At 43.9% G+C, this 14,832-nt stretch overlaps 2 protein-coding genes across 2 annotated transcripts; both read right to left on the bottom strand.

Annotated features, from left to right (window-relative positions):
• Window positions 1–245: 245 nt before the first annotated feature.
• LOC139406850 (uncharacterized) lies at window positions 246–3,643 on the bottom strand. The gene is made up of 2 exons (XM_071149939.1): window positions 3,317–3,643; window positions 246–2,953 (listed from the first exon to the last, which is right to left on the bottom strand). The coding sequence occupies exons 1-2, from the start codon at window positions 3,507–3,509 to the stop codon at window positions 1,755–1,757; spliced, it is 1,392 nt and encodes a 463-aa protein (XP_071006040.1). The 5' UTR covers window positions 3,510–3,643; the 3' UTR covers window positions 246–1,754.
• A 218-nt stretch (window positions 3,644–3,861) lies between these two features.
• Window positions 3,862–14,697, bottom strand: LOC139406851 (uncharacterized). Its single transcript, XM_071149940.1, has 3 exons — window positions 14,403–14,697; window positions 13,213–14,116; window positions 3,862–4,293 (listed from the first exon to the last, which is right to left on the bottom strand). Exons 1-3 carry the CDS (start codon window positions 14,608–14,610, stop codon window positions 4,089–4,091), a joined length of 1,317 nt encoding a protein of 438 aa, XP_071006041.1. The 5' UTR covers window positions 14,611–14,697; the 3' UTR covers window positions 3,862–4,088.
• Window positions 14,698–14,832: the final 135 nt, after the last annotated feature.

The raw sequence follows: 14,832 nt of genomic DNA, 5'->3' as shown, positions 1-14,832 counted from the left end.
GACCATGTTCAACGGTCCTTGCTATCCTGCATCCTTCAGATATCCCAACTCTAACGTTAACTCATTGAAGTTGAAATGTACAATGGTTACGATTAGGTAAGGGTAAAGTTAGGGACGTTCCAAGGATTCCGGATAGCATTAACCAATTTTCAACTGCCCAGAACAAGTATCAAGCAACAATCAATAAGACGCTGCTGTTTTTTTACATGACAAACTTTTAAATTAAAGGCAACTGGAAACATGACTACAACAACACACGTTTAAAAATAATCCCATTTACTGTACATTAGGCTCTATCAGCGCCACAATACGTCTTGAAGTCTGAGCACTTGCTATCAGAGAACATGGTGAGACTCTAATAGAGGCATCCTAAGCTGGTTTGTGTTATCCAAAATGAAATTCTCAGATCGGTGCAGACACGGGGTGCTCCTTTTCCTGAAATGTTCCTATAGCGTGACCTTATGACATATCCTGGGGTAAGGAACGTGTTTTTGGACTCCTAAACCACATGAGTAAAACTCCAGTCCTTTAGATTCTGCTCTGCAGCGTCTGTGGGTTTTGGTTCCTCCCTTCTACTTAATGAATCAGTGACTCTTATTGGACAAGTTCAAATAGTTTCAAGTGAACATGACCCGACTGCGGCTCTCCAGGAATTGTGTTTGACACCAACGTCTTCAACCCATGGTTCATCCTCTGCAGTCTCTAAGGTCAGCAGGCTCCACCCCCAGAGTCACAAGCAGGAAGTGGATCAATACTACAACACAGAAAAAGTCAATAACCTCCCCGTAACAGACTGAGCCCCGCTGCCCTTTGGACGGGCCGGTGCACAAACAAACATGCACTGCGCGCATACAGTAAAATAAAACACACGCACAATACAAATAAATAAAAAATCTACACACACACTTGCTGCTTGCTTAAGGTAGTCCATCACATCTGATGATGACTTCAACTACTGCTTGTGGGTTCGCTGATGACTGTATAATCAGATGCAGGATGCTCACTATCTGCCACAGACAAGAGCACACAAAGGCATGTCCCGTTGAAGCTGGTGCAGCCATGGTCATACACTCTCCTCCATGTGTATTTGGACAGTGAAGCTACATTTTTTATGTGTCTCTATACTCCAGCATTTTGGATTTGAGATTTTCAAACATATCTGTTTACCGTTTAGAAATGAAAGCATTTTTGTGGTATCCAATTGTGTTTCATTGCGGCAACTCCCCAACGGGCTCGGGAGAAGTGAGGATTGGACAAATACGCTGCTTCTTATACACACCTGGAAGTCAGCCGGGCCAAGTCAGCATGCAGGTGCCCAGTCCGCCATAAGACGACGCTAGAGCAAGTTAAGACAAGGAATTGCATGCCAACCCTACCCTCCCCTAACCCGGACAGTGCTAGACCAATTGTGCACCGCCCTTGAAGCTCCCCGGTCACGTCAGGCTGTAGTGACGCCCCTCTGCACGTCAGGTGAAGTGCCTGAGCAGGACGCGCCACCTGGGAGCTCCATTGCAAAGTACAATAAAGGCTTTATATAGCACTACTTAAAGGCTTTACAAATCATAAGTGTAAGTCATAATCTAGAAATGGTCTATTAACTTACAATAAACCCTACAGTGGGAATTGTTACATCACCCTTTATACACCATTTATAGTGTATAACATACGCTTATAGATTATATGTGAAGCATTTATATAGTGCTTATAAATCCTTTATGATTGCTATAAAAAAGCCTTTATAGGTCGTACTGCCCTCATCCAATGACTGACGCATGAGTCCTGATGTGTTTGGTCAGCTTAGCCGCCTCACTGAAAGCCTTGCCACACAAGCTGCAGGTGTGGGCCGAGTCTCCGGCAGGCCGCAATCCATTATGAACACGCTGGTGCTTCCTACACGTGTAGGCGTCCTTGAAGCTCATGCCGCAGACAGGGCAGCCGTACAGACGCAGCTCCGTGTGAACACGCCGGTGGTTCCTCAGTGTGCCATCGTTGTTGAATCGCTTGCCACACAGTGCACAAACGTACGGCTTCTCCCCTGTGTGAATGCGGAGGTGGATCTTGAGGCGTGACCCGTGACTGAATATCTTACCACACTGAGGGCACGGGTGGGACCTCTGATCCCCCCTGTTGTTAGTTTGTTGTTGACCCCTGTTGTTTGTGGACCTGTTAATTTGTTGATGACACCTATTTGTTGATCTATTTGTTTGTTGTTGACGTCTGGTTTGACCCGGGTAGAACTGGGAGGTCAAGGGACCTACGGTACTGGTGGTGGTGGCGTCCCCAAAGTCTTGTTCTGGCCCTGTTGTTACACAACCATCGCTGCCAATCTGACGGAAAAAGCCGGCTGGGATCATGGCAGCACTAGCTGATACCAGGTCAGTGGGGACGCCCGAGGCAGTGGAGGCACCATACCTGCTGCTCTCTGCAACCACTGACTCCAGGTCAGCGCTCAGGTCTGAGACAGTGTACCTGGTTTCAACAGTGGCTGGTCCAGGGTCCGAACTGGGGTTTAGTTCACCATACCCCATCTGAGCAGATACTGACCCCAAGTCAGAAGGGCTAGTATCACTAGGCTCTGTTTTGATGCCCTCAGAGTTATAGTGTAAAACCACTCTGTCCACGGGGCATGATGTGCTGCTGAAGGGATTTGCAGAGGGAAGGAGATGCTGGTCGTCTTCTTCGTCCAAGTCCCTTTTCACGGACGCTGAAGTCAATGGAGCTACTACTGGGGTGGTAGCCGATGTATCGGTCTGTTGTGAGGACAGGGTACATGGAGAGTTACACAGACTCTTCCACTCGGTGCACTCTGTGGGTAGCTGGCTTTGTGTGGCAGGCATCTCATCCTGGCTCATTACCATGTGGTTCTGGGTGTGTGTAGACTCAGGGTCTGGACCCTGGTCGGCGCTCCACTGGTGCTGCCCAGACACAGAGAGAGAAACAGGCCTGGTCGAGACTGGATGGACAGACGGACATACCGACAAACAGACAGAAAAGAGAAACAAATCAGATTGATTAAGTTTAAACAACTACAGAAGCAACGACCCAGGCACGAGTTCGAGTTCTCGAGCATTCTGTAGGATGAGCTTGTTTGTGTAATCTGGTGATCTACAAGGCTTGAGACTGTCCAAATGCCCCATATCATAATCTTCTAGAAAAACCTGCATCACCTCCCCTTTATATACACTCAGTGAAAGAATTGACAGGTGAAAACAGTATGGGCAGCAGAGGTCTTTTTTTTCTCAGATGAGTGCAAATAAAGTAGACGAGGAGAGGTCCGTTTTTTAGACAATAGACAAAGAGCCATTTGCATCATCACCTGCTGAACACTCCGTTCCTGTGTCGAGTCCAACTTCTCGTAGCCTTCGTTTTAGGAGTTCATTCTCTCTCTTCGTCCGGGCAGTCTCGTCCTCGAATTCTGACACTGTCCCCCCAACAACCTCCAGTATCTCATCTACAGCCACCATTAACCGCTCGGTGAGGTAAGCATTCAAAAGCTGTAGTTTTGCCATTTTCTAGAAATTAGCCTCCCCCAAATATTGGTTAAAATCCACTGAAAGCCTCCTAGTAACGACCCAAGCTAGATTGTTTTGTAAACACCTCGGTGAAAGCATTCACTTCCTATTTCTTTAACTCTTCATGGTCATGTGATAAAAATGCTACCGTAATTCATGAAAAAGGGGAGGCAAGCTTTTTAAAGGGACTTTCTACTTAAAATCTACTGTTTGGTTTGCACCCTTATTACCTAGTATATTAATACATATCTTGAGTGACGGTGATGTGAGTCAAGCATTGGAAATAAACAACCTGAAAGATGGTTCAATGTTAATACAAAATAAATACAGAATCAGACATGTGATATTAATATTTAAATGACAGACTGATTTAATTAATGATAATGTTCACAAACACACACTCTTCAATCTAGCTGGAAACATCAGCTAAGGTGACATTATCAATTTGTTTTCTACTGCACTGTTTTTATTAATTCCAATAAATATATTTAGGAAATATTCCTATGGCTAAAACACTTCAATGTTTCACAATCCCTTCATGTCCTCCGGTGTTTGAAAAGGTGGAGCACATTGACCTCATGTGATGAGCTGCCCTGCATCTGTCAGGTGTGTGTTCAGGTGTACCCGCAGGCCGCTGGCCACAGTGAAGCTCTTGGGACACTGGACACAGCGATAGGGTTTCTCCCCAGAGTGAGTCCGTTTGTGCTTTTTCATGGTGTCTCCGTCGCTGAAGGTCCTGTGGCAGTAGGGGCAGCTGTAGGGTCTCTCACCGGTGTGGATCCTATAATATATAAGAAAGAATAAATAAAATAAATATATCTATAATATATCTATCTACTGTTCAAAAGTTTGGGGTCACTTAGAAATGTCCTTGTTTTTGAAAGAAAAGCATATTTTTTTGTCCATTAAAATAACATCAAATTGGTCAGAAATACAGTGTAGATATTGTTATTGTTGTAAATGACTATTGTAGCTGGAAACAGCAGATTTTTTAATGGAATATTTACATAGGCGTAGAGGTCCATTATCAGCAACCATCACTCCTGTGTTCCAATGGCACCTTGTGTTAGCTAATCCAAGTGCATCATTTTAAAAGTCTAATTGATCATTAGAAAACCCTTTTGCAATTATGCTTCAGCACAGCTGAAAACTTTTGTTCTAATTAAAGAAGCAATAAAACTGTCCTTCTTTAGACTAGTTGAGTATCTGGAGCATCAGCATTTGTAGGTTCGATTACAGGATCCAAATGGCCAGAAACAACGACCTTTCTTCTGAAACTCGTCAGTCTATTCTTGTTCTGAGAAATTAAGGCTATTCCATGCGAGAAATTGGCAAGAAACTGTTATGTGTTATGGACAGACAAATCTAAGTTTGAAGTGTTCGGATCACAAAGAAGAACATTCGTGAGACGCAGAAAAAATGAAAAGATGCTGGAGGAGTGCTTGATGCCATCTGTCAAGCATGGTGGAGGCAATGTGATTGGCTGGGCGTGCTTTGGTGGTAAAGTGGGAGATTTGTACAGGGTAGAAGGGATCTTGAAGAAGGAAGGCTATCACTCCATTTTGCAACGCCATGCCATACTCCCTAAATCTTTCTCAGATTATTACCAATCCCACAAGGTATGACTCCAAACACCCAGAAAAGGCTACTCTCCTTGATGTTATCCTCACAAATAATCCTGATAGGTATCAGTCTGGTGTTTTCTGTAATGACCTTAATGATCGCTGTTTTACAGCCTGTGTTTGTAATGGCTGCTCAGTGAAACAACCTGTCCTGATTTGTCATAGACCCTTGCTAAAAAACTTTAATGAAGCAAGCCTTCCTTCATGAACTGGCCTCTGTAAAATGGTATAGAATCATCTTGGTCCCCCTCTGTCGAAGACGTCTGGACATTCTTTTTTGATCCAGTGATATTGTTAACAAACACACCCCTATAAAGAAAATGAGAATTAAAAACAGGTTCAGTCCCTGATTCGACCGTGATCTTGCAGAGTTAAGAATTCCATTTTAAGAAAGGCTCAGCACATGCATACTCAGGCTGGCTGGCTATCTTTCAGGCAAATGAGAATTACAGTGCCTTGCGAAAGTATTCGCCCCCCTTGAACTTTGCGACCTTTTGCCACATTTCAGGCTTCAAACATAAAGATATAAAACTGTATTTTTTTTGTGAAGAATCAACAACAAGTGGGACACAATCATGAAGTGGAACGACATTTATTGGATATTTCAAACTTTTTTAACAAATCAAAAACTGAAAAATTGGGCGTGCAAAATTATTCAGCCCCTTTACTTTCAGTGCAGCAAACTCTCTCCAGAAGTTCAGTGAGGATCTCTGAATGATCCAATGTTGACCTAAATGACTAATGATGATAAATACAATCTACCTGTGTGTAATCAAGTCTCCGTATAAATGCACCTGCACTGTGATAGTCTCAGAGGTCCGTTAAAAGCGCAGAGAGCATCATGAAGAACAAGGAACACACCAGGCAGGTCCGAGATACTGTTGTGAAGAAGTTTAAAGCCGGATTTGGATACAAAAATATTTCCCAAGCTTTAAACATCCCAAGGAGCACTGTGCAAGCGATAATATTGAAATGGAAGGAGTATCAGACCACTGCAAATCTACCAAGAACTGGCCGTCCCTCTAAACTTTCAGCTCATACAAGGAAAAGACTGATCAGAGATGCAGCCAAGAGGCCGATGATCACTCTGGATGAACTGCAGAGATCTACAGCTGAGGTGGGAGACTCTGTCCATAGGACAACAATCAGTCGTATATTGCACAAATCTGGCCTTTATGGAAGAGTGGCAAGAAGAAAGCCATTTCTTAAAGATATCCATAAAAAGTGTTGTTTAAAGTTTGCCACAAGCCACCTGGGAGACACACCAAACATGTGGAAGAAGGTGCTCTGGTCAGATGAAACCAAAATTGAACGTTTTGGCAACAATGCAAAACGTTATGTTTGGCGTAAAAGCAACACAGCTGAACACACCATCCCCACTGTCAAACATGGTGGTGGCAGCATCATGGTTTGGGCCTGCTTTTCTTCAGCAGGGACAGGGAAGATGGTAAAATTGATGGGAAGATGGATGGAGCCAAATACAGGACCATTCTGGAAGAAACCCTGATGGAGTCTGCAAAAGACCTGAGACTGGGATGGAGATTTGTCTTCCAACAAGACAATGATCCAAAACATAAAGCAAAATCTACAATGGAATGGTTCAAAAATAAACATATCCAGGTGTTAGAATGGCCAAGTCAAAGTCCAGACCTGAATCCAATAGAGAATCTGTGGAAAGAACTGAAAACTGCTGTTCACAAATGCTCTCCATCCAACCTCACTGAGCTCGAGCTGTTTTGCAAGGAGGAATGGGAAAAAAATTTAGTCTCTCGATGTGCAAAACTGATACCCTGATACCAAAAGACATACCCCAAGTGACTTACAGCTGTAATCGCAGCAAAAGGTGGCGCTACAAAGTATTAACTTAAGGGGGCTGAATAATTTTGCACGCCCAATTTTTCAGTTTTGATTTGTTAAAAAAGTTTGAAATATCCAATAAATGTCGTTCCACTTCATGATTGTGTCCCACTTGTTGTTGATTCTTCACAAAAAATACAGTTTTATATCTTTATGTTTGAAGCCTGAAATGTGGCAAAAGGTCGCAAAGTTCAAGGGGGCCGAATACTTTCGCAAGGCACTGTAAGTGCACTCAGGTTATCCGGAAGGCCAAAGTTAGTTATTTTAAGGAGAATTTCTCGCTCTGTGGGTCTAACCCCAAGACGTTCTGGAAAACATTTAAAGACCTGGAGAATAAACCCTCCTCCTCACAGCTGCCCATGTCCCTTAATGTTGATGATGTGGTTGTTACTGACAAGAAGCACATGGCTGAGCTCTTTAATCACCACTTCATTAAGTCAGGATTCCTATTTGACTCAGCCATGCCTCCTTGCCTGTCCAAAATTTCCTCATCTCCCACCCCTTCTAACGCGACTATCCCAGATGCTTCTGCCTCTTTTTCCCCTGCAGGCAGTCACTGAGTCGGAGGTGCTAAAGGAGCTCCTTAAACTTGACCCCTAAAAAACATCTGGGTCAGATGGTTTAGAGCCTTTCTTCTTTAAGGTTGATGCCCCTATCATCGCAAAGCCCGTCACACCTTTCTGGGGAGGTTCCCATTGCTTGGAAGGCAGCCACGGTTCGTCCTTTACTTAGAGGTCCTGATCCTAACTGTTATAGGCCTATTTGTATTTGCCCTTTTCCTCAAAAGTGTTGGAAAAACTTGTCAATAATCAACTGACTAGCTTTCTTGATGTCTATAGTATTCTCTCGGGTATGCAAGTTGATTTCCGCTCAGGTTATGGATGTGTCACTGCAACCTTAAAGGTTCTCAATGATGTCACCATTGCCCTTGATTCTAAACAATGTTGTGCTGCTATTTTTATTGACTTGGTCAAAGCTTTTGATACGGTAGACCATTCCATTCTTGTGGGCCGACTAAGTAGTATTGGTGTCTCTGAGGGGTCTTTGGCCTGGTTTGCTAACTACCACTCTCAAAGAGTGCAGTGTATAAAGTCATAAAATCTGTCTCAGCCACTGCCTGTCATCAAGGTAGTACCCTAAGGCTTGATCCTAGGCCCCATGCTCTTCTCAAATTTACATCAGCAACATAGCTCAGGCAGTAGGAAGCTCTCTCATCCATTTATATGCAGATGATAGTCTTATACTCAGCTGGCCCCTCCCCGGATTTTATGTTAAATGCTCTACAATGTTTTCTTAGTGTCCAACAAACTTTCTCTACCCTTAACCTTGTTCTGAACACCTCCAAAGCAAAGGTCATGTGGTTTGGTAAGAATTCCCCTACTCCCACAGGTGTTATTACTACCTCTGAGGATTTAGAGCTTGAGGTAGTCACCTCATACAAGTACTTGGGAGTATGGCTAGACGGTGCACTGTCCTTCTCTTAGCACATATCAAAGCTGCGGTCTAAAGTTAAATCTAGACTTTGTTTCCTCTATCGTAATTACTCCTCTTTCTCCCCAGCTGCCAAACTAACCCTGATTCAGATGACCATCCTACCCATGCTAGATTACGGAGACGTAATTTATAGATCAGCAGGTAAGGGTGCTCTCGAGCAGCTAGATGTTCTTTACCATTCGGCTATCCGATTTGCCACCAATGCTCCTTGTTGGACACATCACCTCACTCTATACTAAACGGATCATCTCTGTATACCCGTCGCAAGAGCCACTGGTTGATGCTTATTTATAAAACCCTCTTAGGCCTCACTCCCCCCTATCTGAGATATTTACTGCAGCCCTCATCCTCCACATACAACACCTGTTCTGCCGGTCACATTCTGTTAAAGGTCCCCAAAGCACACATCCCTGGGTCGTTCCTCTTTTCAGTTCGCTGCAGCTAGCGACTGGAACGAGCTGCAACAAACACTCAAACTGGACAGTTTTATCTCAATCTCTTCATTCAAAGACTCAATCATGGACACTCTTACTGACAGTTGTGGCTGCTTTGTGTGATGTATTGTTGTCTGTACCGTCTTGCCCTTTGTGCTGTTGTCTGTGTCCAATAATGTTTGTACCATGTTTTGTGCTGCTTCCATGTTGTTATGTCGTGTTGCTGCCTTGCGATGTTGTTGTCTTAGGTCTCTCTTTATGTAGTGTTGTGTTGTCTCCCTTGTGTGTTTTGTCCTATAATTATTGTATTAAAAAATAAATATATAGAGATTATATCCCAGGCCCTGTCCCCGCAGGAGGCCTTTTGGTAGGCCATCATTGTAAATAAGAATTTGTTCATAACTGACATGCCTAGTTAAACAAAGGTTACATTTAAAAAAAAAAAATTAAAAACCCTGTGGACGGCGCTTGATTGGAGACATTGTCCTCCTAAAACAGGACAATGACCCAAAGCACAGCTCCAAGTTATGCAATAACTATTTAGGGAAGAAGCAGTCAGCTGGTATTCTGTCTATAACGGAGTGGCCAGCACAGTCATCGGATCTCAACCCAATTGAGCTGAGAAGTGCCCATCAAGCCAATCCAATTTGTGGGAGGTGCTTCAGGAAGCATGGGGTGAAATCTCTTCAGATTACCTCAACAAATTGACTAACTACACTCAGCAAAAAAAGAAACATTGTCTCACTGTCAACTGTGTTTATTTTCAGCAAACTTAACATGTGTAAATATTTGTATGAACATAAGATTCAACAACAGACAAACTGAAGAAGTTCCACACACATGTGACGAACAGAAATTGATTAATGTGTCCCTGAACAAAGGGGGGTCAAAATCAAAAGTAACAGTCAGTATCTGGTGTGGCCACCAGCTGCATTAAGTACTGCAGTGCATCTCCTCCTCATGGACTGCACCAGATTTGCCAGTTCTTGCTGTGAGATGTTACTTCACTCTTCCACCAAGGCACCTGCAAGTTCCCAGACATTTCTCAGCGGGGGGAATGGCCCTTGCCTTCACCCTCCGATCCAACAGGTCCCAGACGTGCTCAATGGGATTGAGATCCAGGCTCTTCGCTGGCCATGGCAGAACACTGACATTCCTGTCTTGCATGAAATCACGCACAGAACGAGCAGTATGGCTGGTGGCATTGTCATGCTGGAGGTTCATGTCAGGATGAGCCTGCAGGAAGGTTACCACGAGGGAGGAGGATGTCTTCCCTGTAACGCACAGCGTTGAGATTGCCTGTAATGACAACAAGCTCAGTCCGATGATGCTGTGACACATCGCCCTAGACCACGACGGACCCTCCACCTCCAAATCGATCCCACTCAAGAGTACAGGCCTCGGTGTAACGCTCATTCCTTCAATGATAAACGCGAATCCGACCATCACCCCTGCTGAGACAAAACCGCAACTCGTCAGTGAAGAGCACTTTTTTCCCAGTCCTGTCTGGTCCAGCGACGGTGGGTTTGTGCCCATAGGCGACGTTGTTGCCGGTGATGTCTGGTAAGAACCTGCCTTACAAGCCCCCAGTCCAGCCTCTCTCAGCCTATTGCGGACAGTCTGAGCACTGATGGATGGATTGTGCGTTCCTGGTGTAACTTGGGCAGTTGTTGTTGCCATCCTGTACCTGTCCCGCAGGTGTGATGTTCGGATGTACCGATCCTGTGCAGGTGTTGTTACACGTGGTCTGCCCCTGCGAGGACGATCAGCTGTTCGTCCTGTCTCCCTGTAGCGCTGTCTTAGGCATCTCATAGTACGGACGTTGCAATTTATTGCCCTGGCTACATCTGCAGTCATCATGCCTCCTTGCAGCATACCTAAGGCAAGTTCACACAGATGAGCAGGGACACTGGGCATCTGTCTTTCGGTGTTTTTCAGAGTCAGTAGAAAGTCCTGTTTAGTGTCCTACGTTTTCATAACTGTAAACTTAATTGCCTACCATCTGTAAGCTGTTAGTGTGTTAACAACCGTTCCACAGGTGTTTATGGTTCATTGAACAAGCATGGGAAACAGTGTTTAAACCCTTTACAATGAAGATCTGTGAAGTTATTTGGATTTTTACAAAAATTATCATTTTTTTGCTGAGTTTAGAATGCCAAAGGTCTGCAAGGCTGTAATTGCTGCAAATGGAGGATTCTTTGACTAAAGCAAAGTTTGAAGGACACTTTTTTATTTCAATTAAAAACCATTATTTATAACCTTGTCAACATCTTGACTATATTCCCTATTCATTTTGCAACTCATTTCATGTATGTTTTCATGGAAAACAAGGACCCCAAACTTTTGAAGTGACCCCAAACGTGACCCCAAACTTTTGAATGTTAGTGTATATTATAATAATAATATATATAGAAATGGAGTGGAGAGACTTTAACCCAACACCTAGCAGCCTTGTCAAGAGGTTTGGATTTTTGGGTGTAACAGGTGTTGGATGTAAAAGGTGTTGGATTGAGTGTAAAAGGTGTTGGATTGACAGTCACTGGTCAGGGCTAGCGCCTAAATTCCCTACAATATACAGTGAGCTACCAAATTATTAGGACAGCGACACATTTTTTGTTGTTTTGGCTCTGTACTGCACTTGGGATTTAAAATGACAATGACTGAGGTTAAAGTGTAGACTGTCAGCTTTTAATTAGAGGGTATTTTCATCCATATCAGGTGAACCGTTCAGAAATTACAGCAGTTTTTGTACATAGTCCACCAAAAGTATTGGGACAAATTCACTTATATGTGTATTAAAGTAGTCAAAAGTTTAGTATTTGTACCCATATACCTAGCACGGAATGATTACAGCAGTTGGATGCATTTGCTGTTTGTTTTGGTTGTGTTTCAGATTATTTTGTGCTGAATAGAAATGAATGGTAATGTCTTGTCGTTTTGGAGTCACTTTTATTATAAATAAGAATATAATATGTTTCTAAACACTTCTACATTAATGTGGATGCTACCATGATTACAGATATTCACAATTCATTCAGTGAGAAAGTTAGACGCACAAACATTATACCCCCAAGACATGCAAACCTCTCACCATTACAATAACAGGGTAGGTTAGCATTTTGCAGGGGTATGATATTTGTGCGTCTAACTTTCTCACTCATCATTATCCACGATTCATTCAGGACTATTCGTAATCATGGTAGCATCCACATTAATTCTACTCCTTTTGCCATGGGACAAAGGCAAAAATGTTTCCAGTTTTATAGCAAATTTTCTTCAATTCTACCCCTATTGCCATGTGATGGAGATAATTGTTTTCAGTTTTAAAGTAAATTTCCTGTAATTATACACAATTTCCCATGACCAATGCAATGTTAATGACATCTGAGTGAGAGTGACTAACAAAATCAATGGGGGCCACCTGGAGTTCAGGGCCCCTGGGCATGTGCCCTGCGTGCACGGTCGGTACTTGGCCATGAAGTTTAGATAGCTGGCTAGACTAACTTACCAATCTAAAAATAGTTATCTGACATGGCTAATTGATTGACTGTCAGTGATGACAAAACAAGAGAAACATTGCCGATGTACAACCAAATTTCGAACTTGCAGCTAGTGTATTCTACTATTCTAACTCTTAATAGTAAGTTGAGACCGCAACTGCGGTGCTTATGCCTGGAGCCGGCCCTGGTGATAGGGTATAAACCAGGTAATCAACATCCAATGGAGGACAAGTTGTCATAGGCCAACAACCTATATAGGCCATACTGCCATACCTGCCCAATACCCAGGCCCGAGCCACAGAGTCAGTACTAAGCTTTTATGTGAAGATAGACGGCTGTTTAGAAACATATTCTATTCTTGTTGACCAAAAAATGCATTGACTCCAAAATGACACAATGCATTATTTACCATTCAATTCTATTGGGCACAAAATAATCTGAACAGAAAATGAAAACAGCAAATGCATCCAACAAGCTTGATGTAATCATTGCGTGCTAGGAATATGGGACCAAATACTACACTTTTGTCTACTTTAATACACATAAGTGAATTTGTCCCAACTTAAAATGGGGACTATGTACAAAAAGTGCTGTAATTTCTAAATAGTTCACCCAATACGAATGAAAATACACTTCAATTAACGCTGTCAGTCTGCAGTTGAATGTCATAGTTATTGTTTTACTTCAAATCCAAAGTGCTGCAGTACAGAGACCAAAAATAACTACATGTGTCACTGTCCCAATACTTTTGGAGCTCACTGCATAACAATACAATATAATAATGTATGCCAACCTCAGGTGTCGTCTCAGGTTGCCTCTCTGGGTAAAGCTTTTGGAGCACCAGGAGCAGCGGTGGGGCCTCTCCCCCGTGTGGATGCGGTGGTGGCGCCGCAGGTCAGCCGACTGGGCGAAGGACTTACAGCACCAGTCACAGGCGTAGGGCTTCTTGTACTGGAGGTGGAGGTGGAGGCTGGCCGCCTGGCTGAAACTCTCCCCACATCGGGTGCAGCGGTGTGGGCGCCCCTCCTGGTAGTCGGTGGGGGTGAAGTTGTTACTCTCGTTATATGGCAACACCTGGTCCTTGGACCCAGGATCTGTTTCATATGTTTGCTGGTCATGTACGGGTGTGTTATGGAGCTCTGAGATGTCCATATCCGGAAGGTCTTTGAAGCCAGCGTCGCCTGAGAGTTCATGGTTGTGGGGTAGTAGTGTTATAGGAAGACCTGTGTAGCCTGAACTGGATTGAGGTTCATGGTTGGTAAGGTTCACTGTGACGTCGCATTCCTTGGGTTCCATTTTGATCCGTCCCTGGATTGGGTCGATGGGAGAGGACCTCTTTCTCTCTGTCCTAAGGACTGGCACTTCAGCGTTGGCTGCTCCAGTTGTTGTGGCACAGTGGGCATTGGAGGAGAACAAAGATGGTGCCAAGGACGAGGTGTTTCCAAAACCCTTGGCTTCTGGGTCTGAGTTGTGCTCTGTCTTTGGGACTGGACTGGACTTCTCTTCTACTCTGACCGTTTCAGTGTGTCCCTGGTTTGGTCCTGTGAGACCCCCATCCTTACCCAACGCTACCTGGCTCTGTGTCTGTAGCCCTGGTCTGTTGACCTGACTCTGCTGAAGGGGTTCTGGGTCCTGTTCCTGCCTGGAGCTCCACTCTTGCTGCTGCTGCTGCCCAGAGAGAGAAAGGCTGGTGGATCCTGCTTAGAAAGAGGGTGCAAAGACAAAGTGCTGTCACTAAATAAGTAAGAAATTGAGTAAATATGTATGACATTGTAATTAATCATGTACTACTATTAGTTGTTAATGTTTGCTGCTAGGGATATTCGGGAATTCGGGCACTTCTCGCGAGCAAACGTAACGTTGCTGTCAATCGTCAACAGACAGACGTCACCCAATGTAGCTAACTCGTTGACAGTTTGCCAACTAATTTCTGCATGATCATTAAATTAGCATAATCCAACAAATCCGACTAAATGTTCTTACGCCAGTCTGTCTCCGCCAAGAGTAAGATGTCCCGGAGCTGTCGCCGAAGGCTTTCATTTTCTCTCTTAGCGCTTTCATTCTCTCTCTTCGTCCTAGCCGTCTCTTCTCGGTACTCGGCCACTGTGTCCCCGACCACGTCCAGAATCTCCCGCACCACTACCGTTAAACGTTCTGTCAGGTAGGCATTCAACAGTTGAAGTTTGGTCATTTTAAAGACATAAAATACTGCAGGATAATGTCCCGTCTCTCTCTCAGCTGATGTTGTGATTTTACTCTTCGTTTGTTGGTAGTTGGGTTAATCGGAAGTGTGTGTGTGTGTGTGTGTGTTGTTTTATCGCCACCTGCTGTTTGGGAGGTGAAATTGCGGTCTTGTTTATGTTGAGCCACAAGGGGGCAGTGCAACCCTGTATAATTTCCTCTGCATCAGTAG

The sequence above is a fragment of the Oncorhynchus clarkii genome, chromosome 4, assembly GCF_045791955.1.
Source record: "Oncorhynchus clarkii lewisi isolate Uvic-CL-2024 chromosome 4, UVic_Ocla_1.0, whole genome shotgun sequence".
In the NCBI taxonomy this organism is placed as follows: Eukaryota; Metazoa; Chordata; class Actinopteri; order Salmoniformes; family Salmonidae; genus Oncorhynchus; species Oncorhynchus clarkii.
The sequence above is the reverse complement of the archived record's forward strand: the minus strand, read 5'-3'. Positions and strand labels throughout refer to the sequence as shown.